The sequence below is a fragment of the Strigops habroptila genome, chromosome 2, assembly GCF_004027225.2.
Source record: "Strigops habroptila isolate Jane chromosome 2, bStrHab1.2.pri, whole genome shotgun sequence".
Classification (NCBI taxonomy): domain Eukaryota; kingdom Metazoa; phylum Chordata; class Aves; order Psittaciformes; family Psittacidae; genus Strigops; species Strigops habroptila.
Window position 1 is genome coordinate 92,286,268 of NC_044278.2, and position 15,990 is coordinate 92,302,257.

General features: G+C 36.5%; 1 protein-coding gene across 8 annotated transcripts in view; it reads left to right on the forward strand.

Annotated features, from left to right (window-relative positions):
* The window catches only part of DGKH (diacylglycerol kinase eta), a 164,271-nt gene that overhangs the window by 110,425 nt on the left and 37,856 nt on the right, over positions 1-15,990 (forward strand). For 6 of the 8 annotated variants that reach the window (XR_003990099.2, XM_030476669.1, XM_030476665.2 and 3 more), the window contains 9 exons: positions 4,787-4,893; positions 5,937-6,062; positions 7,228-7,330; positions 8,524-8,686; positions 10,960-11,068; positions 11,372-11,511; positions 13,091-13,175; positions 13,384-13,469; positions 14,891-14,990. Coding sequence is in view for 7 of the 8 variants with exons in the window: in XM_030476669.1 (XP_030332529.1) it covers positions 4,787-4,893; positions 5,937-6,062; positions 7,228-7,330; positions 8,524-8,686; positions 10,960-11,068; positions 11,372-11,511; positions 13,091-13,175; positions 13,384-13,469; positions 14,891-14,990 (1,019 nt within the window). In the remaining variant the exon portion in view is untranslated. Of the gene's footprint in view, positions 1-4,786; positions 4,894-5,936; positions 6,063-7,227; positions 7,331-8,523; positions 8,687-10,959; positions 11,069-11,371; positions 11,512-13,090; positions 13,176-13,383; positions 13,470-14,890; positions 14,991-15,990 lie in introns of those variants that run through there. The other 2 variants (XM_030476667.1, XM_030476670.1) reach the window with 2 other exon arrangements.

Sequence of the window (15,990 nt, forward strand, 5' to 3'; positions counted from 1 at the left end):
TTACCTCCTTTCACTTTTTAGCTATGACTTTATAATTTTTTTTCCCCCCCAAGTGTTTTTTAAAACAAAATGAAAACTTTAATTATGCATCTAGTCTAAATCATTTGGCAGTTGACTCTTCTACTGGAATACTCATACTTTGTTCCTGATTCTGTAGACCTGTAAAAACACATGTTAACCATCCTTAATTTCTTCATCTAAGAAAGAAGTGTGTTTTGGTTTCATACTACTTTTTTCTCTAAAATTCTTATGTGACTGAGTTCATATTTACTAGCTTCTGCCATGTGCACTTCCAGTGCATTTCACCATCTATTTTTTTGACTTGCCCTGTGTTAGCAATATACACTGTTTGAGGAGACAATGTAGGAAGTATGCAGTCTTAAGATTCACCAGACATGTTCTGTGCTACTTTTTCTCATTACAGCTTTAAAAAAACCTGTTGAAATATTCATGCCTGGCATCTGAAGCCTCCAGCACTGCTTTACACTGGGAATCCATTTATACCTATATGAAATTCAATTATTTGTGTGGTCATTGATCCCAGGCTACTCTATTATGTCTTGTATCGAGAAGCAGGAGAGGCTCCTTCTCAACAGATATTGGCTCTTGCCTCCTCTCAGTGGTTTGTGTTACTGGCACACCAAGTCATCTTGAAAGTAGTTTAGAGACTTTGTACTCTTTGTGGTCTAATTCTTTACTGTTAACTGTAGGCAAAAATAAAAATAAATCCCATTGCTGATATTTTGCAGCTTATGGTACTTTAGAAGATCAGTCTTGTGATATCTTATTCTCTTAGACCTGCTGGTTGCCAGCAGCGCTACACAACTGGTTTTTTCAGCCTGACCACACAATAAGCTTCATTTATTTTGGAGGTAAGATTGGTGCCCTATTACTTTTGGGGCACCTTCCCTCCTAGTAGCCTTTGGCAAAGGTAGACCAAATAAATTGCAGGCCACCCTGAAGATACTCCTGTAAGTTTTATGGAAGCCAGTGTAGGAAAAAAGAGTATGTTAATACTTTTGGTAGGGAAAAGACTGTAGTGTGAACTTGCTCGTTTTTAGAGGTCAAAGAATCAATATATATATCAAACTAAAGATGTAAATTAATATCAAACCAGGCTTCATTCTTTCTGCTTCTCAAAAAACAATTGACTTTTAAAAAATTTGATTATACAATCCTTTGAAATGCAGTGCTATACCTCCCACTGGTTCCTTCTTTTGTGTCTTCACAAAAGATAATCTACTTTTCAAAAGTCTGTGTGTTGTGTTGCTTTAGCTAGCTCTAAAGGCCTGATCTCCATAACATTCATCCACAGTCTTTACTAGGACAGAGAAATTACAATTTTTTTGCCTTGCTTTGAAAATTACTCCAAACTAGCTCAATCAAGAAATGCTTGTGCTCCTTAAAGGTTTCTCTTATCCAGAGTACAGCTTGCTGTATGCTCAGGAATATAAGCCTAAGAAGTTATCAGGTAAACACAGGGATACATGGAATGTTTAGGCAAAGAAAACTAAAGAACCTAAAGATAATTATCTACAGAAACTCTTTTAAAGCTCTCTAGCCTCAAGTACTCTGTGTTAATACCACATTTCTATCCAAGTCATTGCCAGTGGAACACTGCCTTTACGATTATTCTCAAAGATGTATTTTTTCATGTAGTGTTTTCAATATCAATACGACTGAACCTTGGTTGTTGAATATCAAATATACCTAATATGCTGGTGATGATTGCAGTTTAAATGGGATGCTTTCTCCTGCAATGTACAAACAAACAACACTGAACAAACACTTTAGGATCATGAAGGCCAGCAATAAGAAAATATTGGGATTAACTTGACTCTGCAAAATGCACTTCATGTATTTGGTCTTTTTTCATCATGATTGGGTTTTTTTGCCCACAAAACCCTGTTCTTCTTGCCCACTGCACAGGGTACTTAATGTACATCTACTACATGGGTAGTCATTGTTTCCAGGATATTTGCCACATTTTCTGCACAGGCAGGAGAGTGAGTAGTGAATGAAGTGGTGAGGAAGAGAAGGGATGTGGATTGTTAAAGAATTAAGGAATAAAAGAAAACTGTGCTCTGTGACTTTGTATCACACTGTGCCCCTCCGTAATCCTGAGGAAATCACTTAAAGAAGATTTCTGATCAAATCAGTGGTTGTGTGTTGTTTGTAATCTGGGACGTGTATGACAGAAAAGCTGTGCTTTCTGTAACTGCAAAAATCAGTTGAAGCTGTTCTGAAGTCACTGATACTTTGAAGATATATGGTATTGAAAAAATGGTCTTAATTGTGGTAGTACTTAGCATGAAAATAATAATAATTTTAAAAGGCCAGGAAGAAATGAAGATTGATGTGTAAAAAGCAGTATTTCATTAGCTTTTGGTAAATAAGGCAAATAAATACCTGTTGAAAATTATTATGAACCAGAGTATGGCACAGCTGCATACTTACCAAGAACCACCCAGTGCAAGCAGTGATTGAGGGTCCTGTTCTCAAAAAGTGTATGATCAGATAACTGAAGACTTTGTACTTGCATACAGAAGCTATATTGCAAAGCTGTATTGCAAAGCTATACTTCAAAGTTAAGTTGCATAAGTAACGACTTTGTAGTACTTGACTTTGTAATATGAGTATTCTTTTACCACTCTGTAATATTAAATTAACTTACAGAGTTATTTATTTGGGTGAAAATAGTAAAAATTGCGAAGACACTCCTGAATTTTATCCTTTATAACATAGACATAAGCTTCAAATTGGAGTGAAGTTAGGTTGCTGTTTTCACATGGGTCACTCCATTTTCACTTTGACTTGTTCATCATAGAATGTGATAGTATTCTTGGAAACAAAACACCAGGTTTCTTGGAATACCTGAAGAAAAATCCTTCCATCTTGACAACTTAACTATAGATACCAGCTCAGGGATCTTCAGATCAGTTTCAAAACCTTTGGCTTTGGCCTTCGAAGTTGGAAAAGAACAGTCTCAGCCAGTTCTTCTTTGAAGAACACAGAAGAGAAAACTCATCAGGAAAGTAGGTTTGGGGGAAAAAAATTGAGTGTCCTGCCAGTGTAGTCTTATTAATTGATGGGTGGTTAGAATGAAAGGTCTTTGAGACAGAAGTGTTCTATAACAAAGGCAACATATGTGTATTTTTTCAGTGCAATAGATCCCATAATAAGGTTCAGTAATGTTGACTATTCTTCATTATAGATAGTAATAGCTCTAGATTTAATCACTGTGTCTGACAGCATATGTTGGTATCACTGTGACAACAGTCTGCTAATTAAGTGGTTCTTTTGGTTGGCTTTCGGAGAGGTCTGTTTCATATTCCAGCTAGAAACATTTACACAGGAAATGCAAATTTAAAATAACATCCTACGGATACTCTAGATTTGGTTTGGCTCCATTTTTTCTTTTCTCATCTTTTAACTGTCATTGGTGAAGTAATGGCAATTGATGTCTAGCAGTATATCTGCATGTTTCCAAAAGATTTCCAATACCCGACTGATACATGACTGGGATGCAGTAGGTTGGCAAACACGCAATATGATGTTGAGCTGTTTTGAAAATGTGAGCCTACCCTGCCAGTTGAGGTATATGGGATATTTGCACACTTTGGGTCTATGAATGCTGCTGCTTTTTGAAATGACCAGGAGAGTTATTATAAAAGCAAAATACCTGTTGCCTCCTTTTTCTTTGAGCTAAGCGCATACTTTTACACATCTCCCAGAACAGTGAGGATTGCTCTCAGACTCAGATTGTTGCTTGCTAGTCTCAATTCACTTTTAAATTGATCTGGCAATGGATCAGTGGAATTAAAATGAGAAATTTATGATTCACAAGACCTTTTGTTCTGTTTTTTTAATGGTGGACAAGTGATGGGCCAAAGCTTTTGATAGTTTCCTGTCAAATATTTGTTTGAAAAGAGACTACTACTTCTGGTCTGCTGGCTAGTTCTCATAAACCTTTAATGGCCTTTGCCAAAATAATTTCTATAATGCACTCTAAATAGAATGATGTCATGCAGTTCCATTAGCAGAAATGCCAGTAGTTGGGTGCGTCAATCTATTTGATCTAATATGGTATCATTAACTAGTCATATTAATTGAGTCGAACAAAATACAAATAGTTACTAGATTGTCAAAATGTCTGCCTATACTACACACTTGTGCTGAGTATTCCAGTTAGTAGATTTTTAATAAATAATCCATTAAGGAGTCAAGCTCTTCCTCACTTAATATAACCTCTTGGAAAATGTTGTAACTGTCAGTATCCTGAGTAAATATATCACCACCTAACCCTTCACTTCCTCAGCTTCCGGGAAAACAGGCGTAGCATGGTGCCCAAACAGGATCCATTAAGCAAAGAAACAGAGCTCCTGAAGTAAAACACTTCTGTGAAAACATTCCTCATCACCTTTTGCAAATTGGAACCATATATCTGAGTTATGTCACTGGAGGAATAGAAAGGCAAAACCACAGTTAAAGGTGTATTTGTACCTTTGTACCTTGCACTACACCTGAAAAAATGGGGGCCAGTGTGGGTTTGAGGACGCACTTAACATGGGCTACAACTAAGCAGTTAAATCCAGTTTACAGAGTTAAAGCTGGAGTGGTTATGAACTGAATTTTCTTTTAGTTGGGTTGTGTCGTGTACAACACTAAGTGACATGTATTTGGCTGTTTAATGGAATATCTATGTTTAACTTTTTAAAGATATGTATCACTGAAATACAGCAAATAACATAGTATATGTGTTTATGTGTTTATATGTGCCTTCCAGTGTGTAAGTTTAAAGCACATAAAAGATGTGCTGTCCGAGCAACAAATAACTGCAAATGGACTACATTAGCCTCAATTGGAAAAGACATCATTGAAGATGAAGATGGTGTAAGTACTGCTCGTATTTGCAGTATTTTCTAAAGCTGTTTCTTGATGCGAAAAAAAAGAGAGGCTAAGCATAGACATATTGCCATGTGAACCAGTGAAGTTAATGGTAGGTGGCTATATTCCTGAACACTTTTCAAAAAGATTAACATGGTATTTAGACAAAAGTTACATTCTTATTTCACAAGACAAGTTTAGTATCTGTGGGCACTAGATTGCAGATGTATTATAAGATTTTAAAGGCCACATGCAGAGAAACTCAGAAGCTGGATAATTGCTCCCGGAAGTTCCTACTGCTCTTAAGCAAAGGTGGTATTTTATACAGTTACCATGATGTTTTGGCTATCTATTTTGTGTCCTCCTTACCGATGGCTGTTTTCGGGAGGTCTCTTTGGAATTCAGTGTCGTGTGGGTTTTTTTTTTTACTGATAAAAGCAGGAATTTTAAAATTAGCAGGAGGAATGAAAAAAGCTTTTCAGAGATTTTTTTAATGGGTTGTTTTTACCAACAAACTACGTATGTGCCACTGGTGTGAAACTTCTTCCTAGAAGGTTAGTATGAAGTTGCACACCTATGAGTGTCCTGAGTTGCCATTAGTATTAATAGGACAAAGAGTGTACTGACTAAAGCTTTGCACTGCATTTAGGGACTGCTTCATAGAGCTGTGACTTACCAACCATGGTGAGGGGGTAAAGCCAAAGAGGTGTTCTGCTGTCCTGCCTATTCTGAATTTTAGTTATTTTAATTGGTTTGTGTCATGTAGTCAACATTAAGTGAATGGGTCCTTCTTCATATTACGGCATCTCTGGATTTAACTGCCCCATTATTTTGTGGTTAGTTGCTACCATAGTACCATGAATAGTTGAACGAAATGTGCCTCCCTTCTTCAGCTGTCATGTTTTCTGCCTAGCATGTGAAACACCACCATAGGCTACATTCATAGCTGCTGCTTTGTGAGCATCAGTGTCACTTATGCTACATTAGAGAGACAAAAGCCTCTAACTTCTATTTCTGAGTATTTAACTTGTATGACTACTTCTTCACAGATAGCTATGCCTCACCAGTGGTTAGAGGGTAATCTGCCCGTCAGTGCCAAATGTGCAGTCTGCGACAAGACTTGTGGCAGTGTTTTACGCCTGCAAGATTGGAAGTGCCTTTGGTGTAAAGCTATGGTAGGTGCAGTGAACCATCCAAGCATTTAAGTTTTTGCCAGCTTTATTGCTTTATTCTTTTTATTTTCTTATTTCATAACCTGCTTTTGGATTAACTGGGAGCAGGCAGCTTGTGCAAACTCAGGTCTTTCTAATGTTCCTGATTTCTTGTGACTGTCCTACTTGCTTCAGTTGTTTTTTAATATTCCCACAGATGCAGCTTTGCTTTAATAGGTGTTGGTATCCAGTGTGTTTTCTCTGCCTTTTCCTAACTGATAACTGAAAGTTCAGATGCCTGTTCTGTAAGCCTGTTAATCATATGTTAATTTCTTTTCTCTTTTATTGCAGATATTGCTGTAATAATATTTTAGTAATATAGTTAATATTTATTGATATTAATGTAGTAATATTTTATTACTGCATAATCTTGAAGTTCTCCAGGACACTCTGTAGATTGCTGATTGAAATTCTATAACATGCTATTGCTGTTTCCCCAAAACATAGTTTTCTCTTATTTTTTTTTAACTTGTCTAAAAAGATGGGTTTCATATGCTAAGGTACAGAAGTGGAAAGTTAGCAGCTTTTTTATTGTTGAATCTTTTGGCATACAGATGTCTGTGGCTTTGTTGTGTAGGCAGGCGGAAATGATTGGCGTCTCCAGAGGTGATTTGAAATTTAGGTGAAGTGCAGCCTGTCTTTCCAATAACTATGGAGGAGACCTCTACAACGCACAGTTTATGGGACTCACCTTTGGTGGGTTGGTTTAGCTCAGTGGGTTTGCTAGCTTTAGTGCAGTAGGTCTTCTGGAAGAGCCAGGTGGACCAGGCACATGCAGAGTTACTGCTTTGTATGCGGGCAGTGTGCCTGCTGCCCCCAGCACAGATGCTGGCTGCTGGGAACTTGGCCCTCCCTTGCTCATGGATGGAGGTAAACGATTCCCTTGAAAGGATGATTCATGTCTGCTATAGGGGTAGCTGACAGTGAAGTACTCCAAACTTATATTTTGTGGAACAAGTAAAAAGCCTTTGTGGTTGAACACTGTCATGACTTTTTTCCAAGTTTTACTCCTCTTCACGCTACACCTAAATGTTATATATTAGCCCATTTTTGTTACATAGATACTATATAATTTATACTTTCACCCTGACATTCCACTGTAGGGAAGTAATTTTTGTTTCTTTTGTAGGTTCACACTGCCTGTAAAGATCTGTATCCTCGTAAATGTCCACTTGGTCAATGTAAGGTATCGATCATACCTCCAACAGCACTAAACAGTATAGACTCTGATGGTACGTAGTATTGTAGTGTGTTGAGTGGTAGCTCTGGACTTGTGGAGACTGCCCTTAAAGGCAGGGAGTGGATTTCATAAGGAGTATCATGAAATCTAACAGCTTTGATTTTATGGTTTGTGTTGATGGCAAGTGTAGACCAAAAACTTTAGCACAATTTAATGAACTTTATTTTATGAAGTTAGTAAAAGTGATTGTTTATGCTGTATATATTCACTCTGTTTGCTTGCTATGTGGTGTCTTAGACCACAACATCATGCTGCTATTTATTATTCATGCTGCGGAGATTGTTCCATATGTGAAATTATTTTTCTTGGCATTTAAATAAATTAATCAAACCTTATTTTAAATTGCACATTATGGTAATGTGGAATTAAATTAGCATCCTTTAATGCCATTCTTTTTATTTGTAGCTTTAGTAATTTTTTTAGTAATTGAGAACAATACTGTCATTTTAACTCTGCCTGAATCAAATGTCAAAACCCGTATCTGCAATGTCTGATTTTGAAGTGTTGCTGAGAAACCACTGCTTTCATGGGCTGGTCATGTTAGGGACAACAGTGTCCATTAGTATGACTTACTAAGGACATTATAGAAAGCCTGCTGTAATTAGTTAAGACTTGCATTGACTTTACTAAGCTGAAGGCCTCTTTTTCAGTGATTCTATTATAATTAGTAGTATAACTTCAGTCTGAAAAAAAGGTTCTCATGCAAAGTCTCACTTGGAGTAACTGAGTACAGTAACTTAAAATCTGTGAGTGCTCTTAGAAAGCTCATACAGATGTGGATGATCCAGTTCAACCCAGTAAGGTTGAAGAAAAATCAGATTCAAAACCAAACACTTATAACTGAAATATGTATTTAATTAAGTGATAATCTGCAGAGGTGAGATTTGGGAAGTATTCTAAAAGGTTAGTACTCTTTTTCACTATGGAAAAACAATAAAGCTATTGTCTTCAGGATTTTACTAAATCTAGGCACTGAAAATACCTGAGAGAAAAAAATGAAGTGGTAAATCTTTAGCAATTATGTTTTCCTTGCAGGGCTAATACTCAGTTTAGAGTTTACATTATGCATGATAAAATGTACTCCTTTTGTCCTTCATCCCTTTCTTCCTCTTTCCCATGATTTCTTTTTGTGTTGTTCATATTAGAAAGCTTTATTTATTTCATTCTTTCTAACTATGTTCACAGGTTTCTGGAAAGCCACATGCCCGCCATCCTGTGCCAGTCCTCTTTTAGTTTTTGTTAACTCAAAGAGTGGAGACAATCAGGGAGTAAAGTTTCTTCGGCGATTCAAACAGTCGTTAAATCCAGCTCAGGTGTTCGATTTAATGAATGGAGGACCTCACTTAGGGTAATGACCTTGGAAATCTGGAGCAATCCTTTCTGCAAGGGAATTTAGTGCAAAGTATAGTGTTGTGTTGTCCCCACATTGCTAAAATTCAAAACCAAAACCTATCATCAGCCCAAGTGTTTAGTGGCTTTTTGGCTAGCTTTGACTTCTATTAACTGGTAAGACTCAAAACCATTACAAATGTTGAGATGCTTTTCTGAATCAGGGCCTTTACGCACAGTTGCCCAGCTGCTTTTCTTACATTTCATATGCGTAATTCAGACGTTCCTGTGAATTTTTTGTGAATAGATATGGAATAAAACTGTTGTCTAAATGTACTCTGTATTTTTTTTAAAGTCTGAACACAAGTGTCAGTAGGGGAGTCTGCAGTGGGTGATGGACAAGTACAGTAAAACTTCTGTCATCTGAAAGCTACAGTCAAAATATAGTTTAGGCAACATAGGCAAATGGTCAAGAAAATTAGCATCTCACAATTTGGAGCAAGACCACAATTAAAACCATCAGGCATTCTACAAAACCTAAGGGTTGATTGTTGGAGAGATAGGGGTGAAATTTGCATAGTGGTGGCCAAACCCCAAGCATCTTTGCACATTCATAAAGATTAAATTCATGCACATTTTTCTGTTACCTAACTTAATTCCACTCAGATGTAGCATTGTGGTTGAGTGGCCTATTAATATCAGTTACAGGAACTAGAAACACTAATTTTTGTACTCTTAAAGATGCAGAATTATGCTTGCATGCTAAAAATGTGGATGAAACATGCACGAAATTCAGTTCAAACAGTGGGCAAATAATACAAATACAATGGAATACAGCTGTGGACTTTTGTACTCAGTACTGTGTTATTGACATGTTATATTAACTCTTTAAATTGTAATATTCTGTTAATTATAACCCCGATAATCTGAATTTAATCTAAATCCCTTTTGGCTAACATTTTGTACATGTAATTAAATTGACAGTAAAAAGTCTATCTAAATTGGAGAGACAATTTTTGAGAGAGGACAGTCTGAAAAATATGTCTGTTTGCAAGTTCTCTTGCTTCATTGTCCTGGGTTCGGCCATATAGTTGTACCTAGGAGCAGCAGCATGGTTCAGGAGGCTTGCTTTGGTTTTTTAACCTATGATTATAGGTCAGCTTGGTTGCTTTTAAATATTTTCCCAAACAGTTTCCAAAGAGAGATCCTTAGCAGTTTTTCTATCAGGTTGTACTGATGTATTCCTTTTTTCTAGTTGATTTAAAAGGCAGAGTTGCATTGTTTGAGCCAGTATATATCTAGGTGTTTTCTCCCTTTTCGCAGGGTAGGAGAAATTGTTTTGGTATCAATATTTTTTTCCTTAAATATCTGCATCTTTTGTTCTGAATAGGAATCTGCTTATCATATAGAAGTGACACTATTTTCTTAGAAAAAATATAAATGCTTCAAATATTTGTGATCTTAATATGTTGTTTTATAGAAATAGTTCTGAGATTATACATATTCTGGAAAATAACATGCGTTAAGAATAAACATCTTTGGTTTTATTATTTTAAGAATTTACACTTTACAAACCTTTGTTTTGTTGGTGTTTCTTTAAATCGTTGTTGTTTTTGCTTATTGGCTGTCTCTTCACATCTCATTCCCCTTTCCTCTGTGTCTCACCTTTCCGTTTGTTCTGTCTCTCTTGTCCTTTTCTGTACTGCCCAAGTGTTGTATCCTGGAGTTGTTGCAAGTGAGAGAACAGGAGGAAGTGAAAGCAGGATATGGCTTTAAGGATCTAATATGAAATACTTGTCTTATTTGTCTTATGTTGTTGTGATCACCTTACGTGTAGTAATTGCCTCCAACAGTCCTTGCATTTAGTTAGTCATGCATTGGCAAAGCCCACCTGTATTGTGGAGCATATCCTGTCATTGTGTCTTGACCTCTTCCAAAAATTCCCCATTGATGCCTTGTGCTTCTGGCTGAAGTGAGAAGCACAGAGCAGTTGCAATTTCACAGCTTAGAATTTTTAAAAAATATTAATAAAATAACATTAATAAAATCCTGAAAACAATATCAAGGGAATTTTTTAAGTAAAACTTGGCATGTTATTTATCAGAAATGTCAGTATAAGTGGAATATACAGCAGTAGATAGGATGCAGATAGGTTTATTTAAGTAGATGGTTGTATCCACATACCCCAGAGCAGTGAAAGGACCACATTTTCATATAACAGTTGCTAATGAATATGACTGCTTTCTCAGTAATGGATGTTACTGGCTCTAAGAAGCTGTATTTTCTCTGCAGTTTGAGGTTATTTCAGAAGTTTGACAACTTCAGGATTCTTGTGTGTGGTGGCGATGGAAGCGTGGGTTGGGTCTTGTCAGAAATTGATAAGCTCAGCTTGCACAAACAGGCAAGTGTGCATACTTACTTTCCTTGACTATACTGACCAGCCTTAATTTTGTATCGTTACTTTTCCTTGACTTGGTTCTTTGTCGTATCTCGTATATGGGCCAAACTCAATAGTTACTATTAAGTGAAAGTTTTCACTGGTGTAAACCAGGCAAGTTGTGTCGGGATTGTACAATTGAATTTACAAGCTTAGACATCAGCTATATAATTAACATTAGTTGCTTGAAGCAACAAGCATTTGTAAGAGTTTGTACTTTTTCTTTCAAGTTTTCACTTGTAGATTTGCTCCTGTGTTGTGTTTCAGTGTCAGTTAGGAGTGCTACCCCTTGGTACTGGAAATGACCTTGCTCGTGTCCTTGGTTGGGGAGGATCCTGTGATGATGATACACAACTTCCTCAGATTTTGGAAAAACTAGAACGAGCCAGCACAAAAATGTTAGACAGGTAAATTTGAATGCATATACCTGATTTACCATGAGATTCAAATTGCATTTGTTTGGGTGTCTGATGGCCTAAATCCGTCTTAGAGACTTAGTGTTCAGTGGTTTGGGATTTTAGGGTGCAGATCATCATCATGAGGGAAGCCGAAATAGTAGTGGGGACAGCTCTTCAATGTCTTTTTTAAACTGAAGAGTCAGAAGGGAGAGTGGTTGATGAAACTAGGAAGTGTGTTGTCCAAAGATGAAGAAAAGTGTGACAGTTTATTGCATAACTGATGAAGCTACGTAACTGCCTGTTACAAGAAGTTGTAAGCATTAAGAAATTGTGTAGATTCAAAACCGTTTGGGGCAGTTTTATGGACTCTATGCATGTTATTAAGTGCCATTAAAAGTAGCAGATTTATTTAGGAGACCCCTGAGCTCTCTTTCCTTGGATGCGGGGAGAAGTCAGATTGTGTGCTTTCACCCTTCGTATAATTTCCTGAGGCATCAGCTATGGACAAGATGCTAACTGCATCTTTGGCTTGATCTACTACTAATATTTCTGGGTTTTTAGTCAAAAACAAGAGACCTTTCCACTCCTTCTTTTGTGTGGTTTCTATCCATTAAGCAGAAGAGCAATCCCCGTTTAAGAAAAGTCAGAGGATGATGGTCATGTCATTCCAATGAAGGTGTAAAGCTGTTTTTGAGAAGAGTATTTCTTACTCTGTTCCTTTCTCTTCTAAGTGTTTCTGTGCTTGCTCTAATTACAAACACATGAATGTCGTTAAAGGCAATTTCATTTTAGGTTTTTTTAATATGAAATAGAGAAACAAGTCCTTTTTTTTATTTTAAGCTTTTCTGCAGATTATTTGATGGTTTTACAGCAAAGTATGTAGAGAATTGCTTGTTACTGATCCTTAGAAATAATTGTTGGCCTGGGCATTCTGAAACACTAGTAGATTAAATCATGTTTGCCTTTTTCTGTACTGAAAAAAAGCTCAGTTTCCTTTTTTGCTCGAATTTCAGTAGACTTGCTCCCAAGGCCATCTTCAGTGATCACTTGTTCTTTTCAGCAGGCTTTGAAGGATGTTGCTATTAGCAGTTTCATACTATCTATGCTGTACTGTCCTGTACCAGGGGAAGATATATGTATGTGTCAATGAAGATACTTCACCATTAGCTTTGTTCTCATGTCTGTCTCCCCTAGTTGAGATGAAAAGCTAATGTAACCTCAGAGCTTTTTCTTTAGAAACATGTCTATTTTTCTTTGACTTCAGTACTTAATTTTCACAAATTCTTTTATGTTATGAATGTTTTACCGCAAAATCTGTTGCTTGCATCGAATATGCCATGATTTGTTCACAAATAAGGCTCATCATCAAATCACTAACAAATAATCTGAGCAATAAAACTAATTGTTACCATTAATCTAAATTATTTTATACATATGTAATTAGCTTACAATTGAAAATTAAGCTGCTTTTTCTTTTTTTTCTTTTTTAACAGATATTCTGTGGTGTGGCAATGAATTTTCTTTTTGTTATGTTGGAGAAAAGATGAAACTAACGATCTGGAAACTTAAAAGCTGTTGTTTCTTTCAGGTGGAGTATAATGTCATATGAGCTGAAATTATCAGCAAAGCCTTCTATACTTCCAGTGACTGCAGAAGAGTCGGAGGAATGCCAGGTGGACTTCTACTTTTGTTGTTTTGAATATTAAAAAACCTGGCACATAAAATACAATATGCAGGTAAAATCTGCATTGCCAGCTGCATGTCCTTGTAATAGATCTGAAATGGAAATCCTGCTGGGTTTGAAGACATTTTAGCTCACTACTTGGTGTTAAACTGCGGAAACGTGGGGAAATTGAAGTCTTTTTTTCTTTCTGTTTTCAGATATCAGCTTATGAGGACTCAGTTGCTGCTCATCTTGCAAAAATTCTCAATTCTGATCAGCACTCTGTTGTCATATCATCTGCCAAGTGAGTTGATCTGTTTTATGCACCATGTGTGGGATAAATCCCCTGTGTAACATCATCACCATAATAACCTTCTGTCTAAGCCTGATTTTCTTGTGTCTGGCCCAACTGGCTTGCCTTAATGTATCTTGATTTATATCTTTTAGAGTGGATGTTTTTCTCTGCAAAATTTTTATATGGCACAATTGTAATGGATAGCTTAATACTAAACATATTGACATTTTAAAAAAATCACATAATATAAAGTGATTTTAAATCACATCAGTGTGCAGCTTATATATGAAACTTACTGTTACTAATGCAAATATTTGATCTTCTTCACATTACATTTCTTCTGTTTTGCTTTATGTGTATCTTTATCCATATCTTTAAGAGGACAAACAAACAACTTCACTAGCGTGAAGCAGAACTTCAGGCTAGGTAGCTTTGCCATAGCTGTGTCAATTCAATCAGTAGTGATCTTGGACAAAAGGGTTCTTTTCCCCAAATTGAAACACTTAAAAATGAGAAATAATTACTTGGCATATGAGGGACATCAACTGAGATCAGAAGTATTCTGTGTATACCTTCACTGTGAAGAAAAAAAAAATCGTATATTTTGCAATATGCTAAAGAGCAGTCATAGAATCTTAAAAAGTACATCTGAATGTCATTACATCACTTTCTTTTTTGCTAAAAGCAAGTTAATAAATTTTTGTTTCTAGACTATACATAGCATGTGTTGAAAATGAAACTGCAGGATATTATAACTCCAGATTCTAAATTAGGTCTGTATTTGGTTAAATTTATTTCATTTTTGTCAAAGAAATTTCAACAAAATGAACAGTACTAAGCAGTTATCCACACCACATTAGTAAGTTTGCTGTCTGTCTGCAGTGTATGTAATAAGAACCAAGTCTTTCTCTGATATACACAATGAAAATTCATTGCAGCCACTGTAGTTTGCATAGATACGCCTAAGGGTCAGCTGTGGTTCAAAAGCACGAGCTGTGCAGTGGGATGTGTGCAAGAAGAGCTCCATTAAAGTCAGTAGGTTTTCTCCATGGTTTCTAGGCTCCATCTTCGCATTGGAATTAGCAAGACTCTGTTTGTAGTTGTCAAAGTGAATGCAAGTTTGCTAATACCTCTGGTATGGAAGGTGTACAAGCAAGGGAATGGATAAAATTAGTCATGTTTATTTCAGTTCTTAGAAATAAGAGTCTGAGATACAATGTGTGCAAAGCCTTAAATAAAAGGTAGGAAGAGTTTTTGGTTTAAAAACTTGAATTTTGCAAGCCATGGAAAAGAGTGTCATCAGCTTTGATCACAGTTTTCAACAAGAATGATGTACAGCAGTATGAATATAAATAAATTGCCAAAAGAATGTAATGTTCAAAACATACCTATTTTATTTCATTTGATTTCTCCCCTCTCTTTATCTGAAGAATATTATGTGAAACTGTAAAGGACTTTGTTGCCAAAATAGGGAAGACTTATGAAAAACCAATGGAAAATGCAGAGGAAGCTGATGCCATGGCCATTAAAGTAAGACTATGTTCTGGTTTAAAGTTGTGGGGTTTTTAATGTTTATAGCTCTTAGATGTTTAATTTTCAAATTGCTTCAGGATGCCCAGCTTGGCTTTCATTTCAACCAATGACTTGAAAATCTTCTTTTCTTCTTGCATAGAACAGTTATTTCCAAGCCATCTTTAAACTCTAAGATCTCTATAAATGCTGTTCATACTTTTTCCTTCATAAAGGATAAAGTTCATGGCGACATACATAGAGACAAAGGGAAATATTTTGCATTAGGAGTTATCAACAGGAGGGTTTGGTGTGAGGCACAAGATTTACATGAGCTAAAAAGATAAGAGGAAAACAAAATCACTAGCAATCCCAGAGTCAGGAAATGTACTTGCTAAATGGCAATTTGTGGTTCACATTTCTATTCAGTGCACATTTTAGAAAATGAGCTTTTCTTTTTTACTGTTCCAAGGTCAGACAGCGTTGGTTTCCTTTCCCTTAAGCACAGAAAATCACCTCTTCTCCAGTGTACCCGGAAAGAGCAACTGCTTAGTGATGAGTAGAGATGTTTGAGTGTTTGGTTCTGGCTTGAGCTTCTTTGCTCTGTGACAACTTACTTGCTTAAATGTACAGCCAAGTTGTGAAAACAACCTCATGTGTCTCAGTCTAACAGGTGGGCATGTCCACATAGATTATCTCTCCAAATTGGGGTAGTGAGCAGCCATAATTTCTTATAGTACATGGTATGGGCAGATCAGTGGTGATTCTCTGTGCTGCAGCGCATTGGGAGAGGAGTAAGATCTAATCTGTACCCTAGTTATGTGGCAGGCTGAGTTTAGCATGGTGTGTTCTTTTAATGAGTGTCGGGGTTTTTTGTTGTAATTGCTCTAATCTGTTTGGGTGCCACAGAGTATGTCTGGAAAAAAAACATGCAGACCACTCATAATCCGATATTCCAAAGTGTTGGATCTAAATTTGGATTTTACATAAACAATTACATAGACACTTAAGACACCTACAG